At 42.1% G+C, this 15108-nt stretch overlaps 1 protein-coding gene across 1 annotated transcript in view; it reads left to right on the plus strand.

Moving 5' to 3' along the window:
- ptprdb (protein tyrosine phosphatase receptor type Db) overlaps positions 1-15108 on the plus strand; it is a 61588-nt gene that overhangs the window by 1930 nt on the left and 44550 nt on the right. Inside the window, exons 2-3 of the mRNA XM_061086508.1 lie at positions 11218-11363; positions 13216-13357. Of these exons, the coding sequence (XP_060942491.1) occupies positions 11218-11363; positions 13216-13357 (288 nt within the window). The remainder of the gene's footprint in view (positions 1-11217; positions 11364-13215; positions 13358-15108) is intronic.

Raw genomic sequence — 15108 nt, forward strand, 5'->3', positions numbered from 1 at the left:
GCCGCTTGCCAAGAGGTTCAACCATTGTTGCGTTCACACGAGGAGAGGTGACCGTCTGAGCAGCGCTACTTCCTCATCCTCTACAGTCGCAAACAACTAGACCAATGAACAATTCTTCATTAAAATGTCTAAAAGAGACTAGTTTACTTACATTAACCAAAATGTTTCCAGCAATGCTCAAACACCACTCAAGCACAGACGGTAGGCAGAAGTTAGACTTCTAGCAGTTGCCAGGCCGTGCACGTGTTTGTCGGGCGTAGCTTTGACGAAAGTTCCAATCGGAGGGCTGGGATGTATTAGCTATATAATGTAAATGTTCAGTGTGCACTGTTTATGTAAAAGGGAACTATTGGCAGGAATTGAATATAAAATAATCCTGTAATCATCTGATTGTACAAATTGTTGTTTCCTCACCCGAGGATTGGCCCTTTGTATTCAAGTACTTTATGTTTACAATGGGAGCGGGTCCTCTCTAATAAAGACCTTATTGAACCCGACCTACTAAAGAAAATTGAAGACTAGCAGTGGAGGGTGGGCTGAAGGGGTTTTCAGCTGCAACATGCAAATTCACTCACTAAATTCGACACACTGAACCTTTAAGTGTAGCCTGCTCCTGCTAGCTTTTTCAGGATTACCAACCCAAGCTGTAATAGCAAAAACAAATAGTACCTGAGTAATAATTGTGTCTAGTTGGGGGGGGGAAAGGCTTCTTCAATGCAAATGAGCTGTGGTAAATTACAGAATGAATGCAAAGCAGAGACAACATGAGGCCAGTACAGTGTGGTCTGCAGTGTTGTTCCAAGCTCATGGTCGTGGGCTACTGAACATATATCATCCCCAACCACACACACACACACACACACACACACACACACACACACACACACACACACACACACACACACACACACACGCACGGTTTGCAATGTTTTAAAGGTACACAGTCACACAGAGCCCAGTAAAATCAGACACGTCCACAATCCACTCTTGTATTCCCCTCGATCTCGTGCCCTCTGGTCTCCAGTGTGAGTTTCGGGGTCGCCCAGTAAAGACCCACTCATCCATCAAAACCACGATGCTCCCAAACTTCCTCTGTGAGGGTAAGAGGAGCAGCACAGATGCAACGGGGTTGGAAGTGATTTTGCAGTTTGTCTCCTCTGTCTATGTTTTTTTTCTCCCCTCTGCCTTCGTCTCATTGCTCTTTTCTTTGCCCGCTCTCCACCTCTTCTCGACACAAACACATAATCTGTAGAGAAAGGAGGGACAGAGGGCTCCAGGGGGGAAAGGGGAGGAAAGGCTGTTCTTTTCTCTTCTTATCTCTGTGTGTTTGACGTGCAGTGTCTCTTTTAATATCAACAGCGGGGGCTCGGAGATTTGGATGTTAAGGATTCAAACAGGCTGCCGGGACACTGACATCTTTGGCGCTCATCTCGTGTCGCCGTGTTTTGAAATGTTAAACGTACTCCAAAAAAAAAAAAAAAAAAGCTTTTAGTTAGGGCTTCACTCAAAGTTCACAGCGAATGAATGGAATACATTATAAGTCTAATAGGTTGATACAAAGGACAGGCCACATAGTGTATGTCAGGACAAAGATTGAACCCTTATTACATTTTGGTGTGGATCCATTGCATTCATTTTAACCATTTTCCCAGGGAGTAATTCATGGATCTTGATGAAAAAAAAACGGGCATATTTAGGGGACAGATATTAATGAGCGTGTGCAGATTGATTGAATTTAAGGGGACTGTTGGGCCTTAGGGGAGATATGCGCTCTACTTATTCATTTTACTACAAAAACACCATCATCATATACTTTTTACACAATTGCTCCCACATAGACACTACTGGGGGTATTATATCATATGTGCACCCTGCACACAACCACTGGTGCAAACAATACAAGCAGTGCACTGAGCTTTTTTTTCTTCAAATTCTCCCTATTTTACTCCCGTTTGCCCTCCACCTCCATCTCGCCACCATTTCTCTCCGTGAGTTTGTGTGCGCGTGCGTGCATATGACATGTATCTGGTGGATTAAGAGTAATGCCCTGATCCTGTCACAAACTAGGCCACTGCTCCGTGTACACAGCGAGATGCTCTGCGCGAGGAACTGAATCTCTCCGTGTGTCAGTCAGGGCGACAGGACACTATGCAACAACATAGGGGGGTTGTCTGCTGACCCCCATTTCCCCCAAAAATTTACAAGCTGTCGTCCCTTCCCTTCATCCAGCTCGGAAGTAACTATGCAAAATTCCAGAACTCCTGAAATTCAACTCCTTGTGTGTAACAGCACATCTCCTTCTTCGGGGACGAGGGGAGATATTGCTGAGTTGCAGCCCAGTGCTTGAGTAAGCAGACTGTGTATTTTCAAACCAGGCGAGAGTGGTTTAGAATTCTGCGGAGGGTGGCTCTTGGTAATGTGAGACCCTCAGCTTGTATAACATCATTTATGTTCTGTAAACGCTCTGCTTTTCCAAGTGTCCCCATCCACAGAGCTTGATGTAAAAAACCACAGGAACATCGATAAAAGAACTGAGCTATTCCGTAACCAAAAATGTGACCTTTTCCTACGTGACATGTTCGGTCGTGTGCAGTGGAAACACGGCACTTTCTCACGGGATGACTGATAGACTCGTCAACTTTCAGACATGTGGCCTGCACAGGTATGGCCCACAGGCTGACTGGAGTCAGAAAAGTGATCGGACGATGACAGCACCACTGCTCTTACTTAGGTTTGAAGCCCCTGAGCAAGGCACCAGTTGTCAAGGGCTTAGACAAGAGCCGTCTTTGGTTACCTTTAAGTTTTTTTCATTTAGCTTTCCCTCAGGTGCTGAGTTCAAGGGCTAAAGTTGCTCAAATTAATCTTTTCTTTCACAACAAGATCCCTTTTTTAAGAATAGAAAAAAACTAGATTAGTTTTGGATTCATCTATTTATTTAAATTGTCATATTTCTTACGCAATTTATGTCCATAGCATGCTGTTTAACTGTTATTTAACTTACTTTGGCGTTTTCATGTATTTAATGCCAACTGCAATGTGCAGTGCACGTGTTCAAGGCCCAACAGCTGCACACAATATAGATTATTTCAATGAGTGGCAATCTAACATGCATGTAATACAGTTTCTCAAAGAGTAGAGGCTTAAGAGTAAGGATTTGTGTGTAGTGACATACATGTGCCCTTGTAAGTATGTTTGTAGTCGTCTGTTTTATATGTATGTAAATGTGCATGCTTGTGTAGTGCTCAGGGTGGACAAGAGATTAGAATGCGATTAGTATCTGGTTCCGTGATCTCCACGTCACTTTTGTAGCTGATGGATGAGGCACCGTCAGGTTTCACTGGAATGAGATAAAGTGGCAGGGTCACACAGTTTAAAGGTTTGTGGTCCGGGGATTAGCAAACGGTGTGAAACCGAATCAAGCAGTTATTTTCTTGGATGGATCGTGTTTCTTGCGTGTGATTGATTGGTATTCCCTACCTCATTTAAAGTGCTATATGAAAAAAGCTTAGATCCTTTTCACCCATAACTGCAGTATGAAATGTCAAAATGTCAACATCATACTGAGACTTCAAGCCTCTGCTGTGGCAGGGGTTCGATTCCGGCTTGCGGACCTTTGCCACAAGTCAGCCCCCTTTCACACTGTCAGATAAAGTCAACATCTGGTCTTGGTAGGGTTAGGATACAGGCACTGAGTCATTTCTCCTGTGGGCTGGGTAGTGATGATCAAAAGACCAATAGCCTGCCAGTGGTACGCTGGTCAACACACTGGTCAACTATTTCATTCCCATTTTTTTTTTCCTTCCAGTTTTTTTATAACATTTTTCACCGAAGACTTTAAAAAAAAAGTAAACACAGACAGTTCTTTCAGAAGTCTGTAAAGGTATAGTTCAACACTTTAGAGCAAAGTGAATCCGGCACCCAGATTAGCATTGTGATTAATTCAATACATTATATTGTTTATTGAACATGTGCAAAAACCAAAATGTAAAAAGAGTAACTATATTCTTAGGTGGATTATATTTGTGTTGGTTATCTTGGTAGTCGGGCACATACAAACCTGTCATAAAACCACAAAGTGATTATTTTATACTATGGTTCTTGTAATAATAATTTAACAAATGAGATACAATGTGTACGTTTCAGAGATGCAGAAAGACACTGATACAGATAACAGCCCCAGAACTGATTACGAAACTGCCAAAACTGTCATGTCAGCCACCAGCGAGTACACAGATTTATGCACTGATCCAATACCAAGTCTTTAAAGTAGATTAAATTCACCCACATAAAAGTGCAATTTTCTTTTCCCGCAAATCACTTCTATTCCAAAGTTTATTTTTCAAAACTTTGGCTCCGTGTCGAAAGTTTTTTGAAGGAATTTAAAACTTTAAGGATCTTTTATATTTATCATCTGGCTTGTTAGTGGCTGCACTTTAACAACTTTTTAAAGGAAAAGTCCAGGTATCAGAATCGGTATCTGGAAGGTGAAAATGGTTTCGGAGCATCTCTAGAAGACACCTGGCGATAGTTATACCCTAGTGGTTAAAACTTAGGAGGTGGCAGAGGGTTCACTTTTACTTATAGCAGGGTAAGGGAGGGAAACATTATCAGATATAACTCTGAAGAGACATGCAATATAATAAAATACAAATTTTAAGTTCTTGACCTTCTATGTGAAGTGCCTTGAGATAAAGTATTTTGTGAATTGGCGCTACACAAATACAATTGAATTGAATCGAATAGAATACAGTTTTCTTCGCTGTTTACTTGATACATGGGTCATTTTTGCCCTAACAACATAGGGAGGGTTAACACAATTAGACGGTGTTTACTTATTTATTCAGTGTTTATCTATGAAACTAAATCTGTTGTGATATTACAGAATAGTCTTCAGCAACGTTGAGTCAGGAAACACAGGAAACGAGCTAAACTCTAATCGTGCTGCAAATGCCCTTTAATTTCCTCATTTCTAATTCACATGCCACTTATCAAGTTAACTTATTTTCATCACTCTCTTAATAATTCATGGTGTATTTTCTGGAATAATTTATCATATTGTATTAAAATTCAGCTCCGGTGAGAACTCGCCAGCTCCTGCTCATCTTGAATATGACAACAGCTCCTTAAAAAAAAATAATAAAATGCCTCATTTAAATGCTTGACGACCTCTTTCCATCAACTCCGGTGCAAGTATCTCTCCACACGAGGCGACAGAAATGGGTCACATCACAAATATTTTCATAAATCATATGCACACAAAATTAAGATGCCAATCTCAGTTATTGTTTTAACTGTTTGCTGGCCTGAGGAGTTTAGTAGGCTTCATATTCTGGAATGAGGGCACAGCGCACACCTTTGAGTGTGTAGTCTCACGCTCAGTGTGTAGCACAGTGACCTGCCAGTCCCATAATAAGTTCTCCATCGTTATCTATTAACGTCAATCCTTGAGTGAGACGGATTAGTCCGCGCTGATGAGAAAGAAAATGAAGCCTTCTCCGCTTGTCCTGCATCACTGGCCCTCAGCGGTGAGGCTATTAGCAACTAGCATAGCTGTGCGCCCATCCGAGACTAACAGGATCCGACCAGTGCTAGCTTAGCACTATAGCCTAGCAGGTAGTGAAAGAGGCCCTTGGATAGCGTTAGCTTAGCCGTAGCATAGCTGACCAGCGGTGCGTGAGTAACGCGCTGAGACCGTCGCTGTGAAAACCCTCTGTTCATCTTTACGGGGAGCCAGCACTGACCCAGTAAAGTTGTGTACCTCAGTGGGTGTCCCATGTGTTTCTAATGACCTGTATATACAGAAGACCCCATTTGATTAAATCCTCCTCTTGTGTTTCTAACAAATTAACCCTGATTAACTCACCATTAGTCGGAACCTGGGGCAGCTATGGCGGGTAAGTGGCATGCTAATTGGACGCACATTACTATGGGCAGTAGAAGTGCATTTTATCCTATGCTAGTGTAAAAATGAGGTCGTTGAATTGATGCTTGGAGACATCAGCTGGGTGTTTGCCGATCTATATGCTCCAATGACGTGCTACATGCAAATCACCAGAATCACTCTTTTATATAATAAGTTATTTGAAATGAATTAGGTAATACTCCAGATTTGGTTTTAATGGAGACTTAATCCAGTTTATCCTTAAGGTGAAGTGTCACCAAAGGTTATGGCTCGTAATTTCATTTTCTATTTACACCAAAGGTTTTGTGGTTCAGTATAAGGACGATCGCTGTCTCTCTGTGTTTATTGGCCTCAGTAATCCAATTTCATTTCCAGCAGCAGAAAGCGAGCAGCTGATAATTTGCTCTTAATGTGTCGGTTTGATGTTAATGTGTTTTAAGTTATGTTCCTGGCCAGCTGCCCGCCCAGTCTTGAGGGTGACTATCATGGCCCTGGCTCAGGCCCTGATATTGGCCTCATTCCTCAACTTGTCTGACAAGCCTGACTCAATTCCCATTTGGGGAGTCATCAGCTATCCACCCACCGCTACATGCAACACTATGCAGCTGGATCTTTCCCTGGCAAAGACTGTAAAATGCTCCTTACATGCCTAACGACATGACACACACAGGGAAATGTGAGGCGCAAGCACAGATGCTTGGCAAGTTGTACCAACATCTAAAGCGGCCTTTTCAGATGTGATCAAAATTTTGAAAACGCACAGACACAAAGACTCACACAAAAGCAATTTGTGCACACAAACATACGTCCGCACAAACCCAGGATCATTACAAACGCGTGCGAGGGGGATGCGCCTCGTATCGATCAGATCGGGAAGTTCAATAACCATTTATCTGCTTCCTCCTCTGAGGGATGTTCCCCTATTCAACAGAAGCAGAAACAGCCATGCACACACACACACACACACACACACACACACACACACACACACACACACACATACACACACACATACATAACCTACACACATACACATAAGCGTGTAGGATTAACCACCATTAATGTGTGGGCTTCCCCATCTGCTCCTTTTAGTCAAAACCATTGTCTTTTCCTGATGAAACCTCGGCTTTGTCATCTTATATTCTTCATATTTTATTCTTCCTCAGTAATCCAGAATCTCAGAGCTTCTGTTTTACAATTTGATCCTTTGTAGAGCGGGTCCGTTCTGTGCTGTGGACTCCATCCTTTTTGTTGACTTGATTTATTTGGATGGGCCTGTCTGCCTCATGATTTATTTCGCATCAGAACAGATAAGTGATTAAAGGCACACAAGATAAGACCGGAGGGCACACAAATAGCTGCATTTTTCAAGGATTTGATTCTTTCATTATATTTTTTTTATGGAAATCAATGAGGTCAGAGAGCAGAATGATTCTCTCTAGTACATTAAATTGAATTTAATCATACATGAAACATTTCCCTCTAATTCCCTAAATTTGACTTGTGGAATCCTAAGGATTAAATGCTAATTTCACTCAAAGGTACAGTATGCTTTCATATGACATAGAGAAAAAGTAATTCTTAGATTAAAAAAATTCAATAATTACATTTTACATTTTACATTTTAATTACATTTTCTCGTAATATTACAACTTTTGTCGTAACATTACAATTTTATGATTTTCGAGTTTATTCTTGTAAAATGTTGTTGTCATAAAACCCATAGCTGCCCCATTCGCTATTTAATTATAGCTGTTTGTCTTTCTAAATATATAGGTCCCATTCTTTGAATCTTAGATTAGACACACTCCCTGAAAGCTTAAATTAGGACAGAGGTCTGCCAACTACATGTCCCTGACGTCTCATTTAGTCTTGCTCTTTGTGCCACTCTGCAGAAAATCCATTTGTCTCATTATAGTTTCTAGGTTCATGTTAGGTGAGTTTAACCAAAAATCGTTATCAGCATAACCAAATATAATGCAGATGTTGGTTGAGAAGCACAGCTGTCTGCTGTCTTTCCACTTGTATGTAATGATTGTATTAAAATTGCTTATCCAATCAGATTTTTTCATTTAAGGGTGCAATCTTTCAGTTGTGCCTACAGGTACTTCTTCTGTATCTTGATTTTTAAAATGCAAAATAGACGTGAAGACCATCTCTCAAAGTTTATCACACGTCTTCAGCCGTGACTCGAAAGTGGTCCAGAGAGAGGAGCTGACTTTGTAATCCCTGCCATCTGTTGTGGAGATCTGAATGGCAACTTTATGTAGGCCACCCTCCATCCACCACACACACACACACACACACACACACCAGAGGGAAAGATTGGCAGCGTCTAATTCCATCTAAATCTCTCTCCGTGGACCCAGTTAGTATTTTCCCCTTACTTCCATCTTGGGTCATAATAAGGAAGAGGAGGCAGGCCGGCAGAGGCGACATGCAGAGTAAAGCAGTGACCGCTGCAATGTTCCCGCCGATAGACCAAGCTCTTCTGGGACGTTTCTCAGCCCGTCATCATTTTTTACATCATATATGAAATAATAAACTTGCAGGCAGCTCTTTCCTCCCCCTTAACTACGGCAAATATTCAAGTGCCCCTCTGAGCATGAACCCGCGCCTTCACCCCCACCCTGGACCAAATGTCAATGCTTAATCCCACCAAGCAGCGCGGCCAAAAGACCCTGATGATCTTGGAAAAAGACCGAACAGTTTGGACATAGAGAGAGGCAGGGAGCAAAAAAGAGGAGGAGGACAACAAGGCGGAGGATTTGGGAGGGAAAAAGTGAGTGAAAGAGGTGGAAAGAGGGGAAAAGCGAAAGGGGATGAGAGCACAAAACGAGGGGAGAGAAGAGGAATAAAAAGAGAAGGGGAATTGCAATAGAGAGTCGGGAGAAGTGTGTGGAGCATACGGTTGCACCCCCTCCTCCTCATTAAGTCAGTCAATGTGACAGGAAGACTTATGTAACACCCCAGAGATGGAGGGAGGAGATGGAGAAAGAGAAACAAGAAGGAGGATGAAAGTGGGAGCAAGAGGAGCAGCTGTAGAGGAGGAAGGGGGTGAGGAAGCGATTCGGTGCCGAAGAATCAGTAGTGGGGCAGAAAGATAAAGGGGTGAAATTTGAGAAAACGAGAACCTAAGACCTTTTAACATCAGATAAATCGAGAGAGAGAGAGAGAGAGAGAGAGAGAGAGAGAGAGAGAGAGAGAGAGAGAGAGAGAGAGAGAGAGAGAGAGAGAGAGAGAGAGAGAGAGAGAGATATCGGGGATGGAGAAATAAAGAGGGAAAGATAAAAAAGCAATTGAAAGATCTACCGTGCCTTTTAGCATGGCTCTGCTGGCTTTACACTTTTCATTTGTTTTGTGGGAGAGAGATTAGCAAAAGGATTAAGAGAGCGATTCTCCCGCTCCTCATTCTCTCTCTCTCCCTCTCTCCCTCTCTCCCTCTCTCCCTCTCTCCCTCTCTCCCTCTCTCCCTCTCTCCCTCTCTCCCTCTCTCCCTCTCTCCCTTACTCCCTCTTTCTCTCTCTCTCTCTCTGATGAGCATACCCACATTTGCTCACTCATGCATCACATACATGTACAGTGGAATGCCATGTATGAACCGGCTATACGTGCATGCAGTCACTAAAATATAAGGGCTAAAACTCACAAATTTTTTTGTATTCTTTATTAATCTGACATGATAATCTTTTTTTGTTCAATAAGAAAAACACTTTCCAGGCATGAGCTACAGAAAATGTTCAAAATATTGGGTCCGGACATTTTCCAGACTTTTACCTATATCACAGATCATGAATGCAGCAGGAGATTGGTGACACATTCACAACAAACGTAATATGTGTTCAGATGAGGGCTGACATCTGGGTAGAGCCTGCAGGAGGCACGGCATAATATAGGAGTTCTGTTACGGAAATCACGTGATTTTGTCTACAGCAGATCCGGCTGTGTTCTCACTGAGGCTCACTGACAAGGGAAGAAAAGTTGTGGACATTTTCCAGAGCAACTGAATCGGACATTTGTGTTCTCACATACAGATAAATCCAGGAGAATATCCTGAGTTCAGTGCCTGTCTGAGAGAGGCTTTATGCACACACACTCCTACTCCTTCTCTCTCACACACATGCACACACTCTCTTGTATTCAGTCTTTGAGGTAGAAGTGCCAGTGAGATGCAGAGGTGATCGGGCAGCTTGGGGCTCTCTGACCATGTTTGCCAGTACATCTGGCTCATTCCCTCTCTATCTCTCTCGCGCTCTCACCTCCTGCTACTCCTCCTATCTCCTTTCACTTCTGTTTTTCATGCTTTATCTCTTCCTTACCCTCTCCATCTGTCTCTCTCCCTCGTTCTCTTTATCTCACCCGCTCCTCTGTTCTGCTGTCCCCACTCTTTCAGCGCCCTCTCTTTTCCTCTCCTTCTCTGAAAAGCTCAGCTTTTCTCCCTCTCTCCCTCCCTCCATTTAAACAGCAAAAAGCAATTTCTCTCCCTTTGTCAGGGCGGATGGCAGTAAGCCCTTAAGTAGGGATTTTCTGGTTTGGCTGGAATGCCATTAGGCGAGCTGGCTGTGACGTGCCATGACTGACGTGCCGCATCTTTCTGATGTTGTGATGTCACAATCCAACGGCGGCTGTGGCTATGATATTGTTGGCGTCCCTGCAGAGAGGGGTTTTAGTGGTCATGTCAGGAGTAAGTCTTCATAAATCCTTTATGGTACAGAAATATTAAGCTTCTTTGGTGACACAGGGACACAGGGAAACAACATGGTGGAACGTGCAAACACATGTACGGGAAAAAAAGGGACCCACACACACATGTGCAACCCACATGCACAACTGAACCGAAAGACAGATGCAGGTGCACGTCTACTCCAAAAATGGGTGCACCTTGTGACACACAAACACACCAAACCAGCTGTGGTGCTCCACGACATTCTCCTATTTTTGTTTTTATTTTTGAAATAAACACAGTGACAAACAGACACACACACACACACATGTTACAGTTACGTGAATGCAAGATGTTAAGGGTTAAGTGCATTAACACTAGACTAACACAAAAATGTATTATACAATATGTATACATGTATGTGAGAAGAAGGCACACTGATGGTGATGTGCAGGCTTATGTAGAGCAATGAGTAACTCATCCATCAAAACTTCTTCAGCTCCTGTGGCTACACACACACACACACACACACACACACACACACACACACACACACACACACACACACAAACACACACACACACACCCTGAAAGACAGCGACTCTGGAAGTTTGAACTTGACCTAACTTTTCCATTGCATCTTTCCGTACAGCACCTCCCAGATTCACGCGAACCCCGGAAGACCAAACAGGAGTCCAGGGGGGAGTGGCTTCCTTTGTGTGCCAGGCCACAGGGGATCCGCAGCCCAAGATTGTCTGGAACAAAAAAGGCAAAAAAGTCAGCAACCAGAGATTTGAGGTATGATTCCGGGATACCTATGAAGGAGCTCACAACCTTGTACTGCCACTGATTTCTGCCCATCCCCGGAAAAGAGAATGGGAATGGGTTCGGGTGTTGAAATAATGCACTGGTGTCTGTTTTCTTGTTATTATTTTCTTTTAAAGCCTTTTTTCACATGTAGACAGTTTGACCTGAAGTTGACTTGATCTGAAAGGATTGTTAATCAATTTGAAAAATAATTGTCAATTATCAGGATCAATTATTTGTGCTTCTGCTCAACTAGTCCTTTATAAAAATGCTAAATTTTAGGCCAAGCACATTTACTCTCAATTGGGAGAACTAGATGCACATTTGTTGTGTGTGTTACCAACTTAGTATTGTAACGCTGGGACAGATAACAGGGAGGCAGTTTAAAGTTTTAAAGTAAGGAAGGTATTATTTCACCTTTCGTATCAACCAATCCTTTGATCAATTAATTAAGATGATTTATTCTTTTAAAATATCTTGCGATGTATTCCAGGAATCCGTTGGTGTAAACATTGTAAAGTCTACACACGTCAAACCTGATGTTGTGCCCAGCTTTTTCTAGATCCATGTTGCACAGTGTGACCTGCACAAAACTTCAAATGCAACATCTGTGAGCATCTTAAATGAAACAGAGTCGTCACTAATGCTCTTAGTTACCCCACTGCTCTGTCTCTGATGACAAATCAGAGCGTCTGCTGTGTTGCTATCGCTCATTACTGCGATGAAAGTTGACATTTAAGTCAATAATGAGGACTGTGTTTTGTGTTGGGTACAATAGACCAGGCCTTTTATTCTGGGATTACACGAGCACCAGCCACCTGTTTTTTCTTCATTTGAAAACATAGCCGTGTGAAACGCTATCTACTCTCGTCTCTTTCATATGTCAGATGATGCCCTGGGCTACAGGAGATTCTTATATGGTCAGCCTTATTAGTTTCCTGAAGGCTCTAACCTTTGATATATTCTCTCACCTCACCACTCAGATGGAGATGTTGAACCAGCCTCTCCCCTCCACCCAGTCAATGTTACCCTCAGCTCAGGGTGCTTTTCCACTTTAATAAGTCGAGTTTCCTCCCAGGTTTAAGTTAATCTCGGTGTCTTCCTGTTTGTGATTAAATCACTCGGGGAGATATTTTATTTTTTAATCTATCATATATAAGCTCCAGCTACCTGCTGCTGTACACTTCCCTCTGCTTTTCCTGTCGGTCAGGAGTGACTGTGGGATTTACTTTTATTGGATTTCAGTCAACAGAAACCTTCTCTGAATCCAAAATCCAGATCTACTACAAGCATGAATTAATCTCATGCAAGAGCATTTCTGATGCACAAGGCAGTCATTTTGAACGATTGAAAGTTACAAAATATGAAACCGGCTCCGTCCCCTCAGTAAACCTGCCTCCATCCATACATCAGAGCTAGGAAAAGGCACTGAACGTAAAATTAATACCAAATACCAAACAGCAAAAATCAGTAAGGGCCCAGTGCTGCAGCCAAACCTTTAAACTCTCCTGCTGCTAATATTATCTGTACCACATTGCAATATTTTAAAAGGGGTTGAATAAAGAGGAAGCTCCATAAAACTTGCAATAGCTCATGTTGGGTATAATGGATCATGGCTTCTTTAAGAAACAGTTACTTATGAGCATCTACAGCATTTCGTTTAAAGTTGTGTTTCTGGCCTCCTGGCGAACCTCCAATATTAACTCTCCTTCATGTTTAGTTTTGGTGTCCACTTACTTTTGGTGAGACTAAAAAACTCAACCTCAATGATATGAAAATGCTTCATAATAAAATAATATATTCTAGCCACTCAGATATATATGTTATTTCCCCCCACTAACAGGTAATAGAGTTTGACGATGGCTCCGGCTCTGTCCTGAGGATCCAGCCACTGAGGACCCCCAGAGATGAGGCTATTTACGAATGTCACGCCTCCAACTCGGCAGGAGAACTCATTGCTTCCACCAAACTGAGTGTGCTACGAGGTCAGTGTGAACACACAATCACACAAATGATATGTTTGCGTCTAGCTGTCAAGCACAGTTTTTAATAACTGTATGTAAAAACAAAATTTAAAAGCTATTTGCATTTCAACACTTTATTGTAGCTTCTTTTATTCGGCATTCATAATGTTCACATACAGTTCATAAATTCCTTTTATTACAGATGAACGTGTTTGGATGATGCTGTGTTTTTATTGACTGTAACTGCAGCTCTAAAGTATCTTTAACTAGTTCAAATACATGATGACACAGCTTTAATCATGATACATCAATCAATCAATCAACTTTTATTTGTAAAGCCCATATTCACAAATCACAATTTGTCTCCCAGGGCTCATATATTAATATGAAATAATAAGTAGTTATTTCTTATATTTCTGTGGTCAGGAATAAACCTTAAAGTGTCATTAGTGTGATAATAGTTGTGTGTGTAATCACTTTTGTGATTTGTGTTATCAATCATTCATTCACTTCTTTTTATCCTCTACATATGGACACTGCATATGAGGAGTTATCATTTTAAAATACATCAAATGTGCTCACAACTACACTTTAAGGTGTTATAATGCTTTAAGTAACGGTTTGTTCTTTTCCAAATGCTGGATTTTGGGTTATTTGCATCCGTAAGAAATACTTTTAAATAAAAGGTTCAGCTATCCTCAGCGCCTCATAAATTCCCATTGATAAAGTTTAAAGTTTATCTCAAAGCTCCTCTCGGCGGCTCAGAAGATCTTTTTCCCCCATGTAGATAAATGTATATAAATATGCAAGTGGAAGCTCAGGTCCACCGCAGTCGATGGTTGTATTAGTGTTAGCAAAAGTCCATTAATGCAGATAGTGATGTTAGTGTTAGTGGAGTCCATTAGGAGAACATTATGTACCGGTAGTTTGAAGCTTGAGAGTGTCTCAGTGAGTGAAGCTGTTCGAGTGTGGATAATCACATTGCCTGTCTTTACAGTATATGCTCATGGGGAAAGGACATGAGGCCTGTTGTTCTACCATATCCTCTCCCTCTCTCTCTCTCTCTCCCTCCTCTTTTCTCTCTGAGGAGTAATGATAACACAGTCTACAGTTCTTCCTCTCTGCTCTCTCTTTCTCTTTCTGTCTAGTCTGTGTTTTTGTCTCCACAAGTTCACTCCCTCCTACTTTCTCTTAATTTCGCTTATGTTTCTCTCTCTCTCTCTCTCTCTCTCTCTCTCTCTCTCTCTCTCTCTCTCTCTCTCTCTCTCTCTCTCTCTCTCACTCATTTTATACGCTTTCCTCCTTTCCTGTGTCTCGCTCTCCTCTCTGTCCCTCCACACGCTCTTAGGTCCACTTCACAGCAGCCTCTAAATTATTCACATCAGACCACTCTTTGCATCTTCTTTGCTGTTCTGCTCCATCCATCCAGAATTTTCCCTGCGTCACATGGTTCTTTGTACATGTGCATGTGTGTGTGTGTGTGTGTGTGTGTGCGTGTGTGTGTGTGTGTGTGTATGTCAGTGTGTGGGTCTCTCAGTTGCGCATACAGATGTGTATGCTCTCCTGCTTAAGTGTCTCTGCATCTATTTTTGATCCTTCCTGCCTCTCTTGATGGAAAGCTCCCATTCACTTGTCTCTGATCTTTCCTTTATCAAAAACATAACCACTCTTAAGAGCACACACAGGTGAAGACTCACACACAGATCCTCAATCTAAGTCAGTCTTTATGTAGTGATTAGCCTCTTTCTACTCCTCTGAGGAGTCATTGTGTT

Source organism: Limanda limanda, chromosome 2 (genome assembly GCF_963576545.1).
Source record: "Limanda limanda chromosome 2, fLimLim1.1, whole genome shotgun sequence".
Taxonomy (NCBI): Eukaryota; Metazoa; Chordata; class Actinopteri; order Pleuronectiformes; family Pleuronectidae; genus Limanda; species Limanda limanda.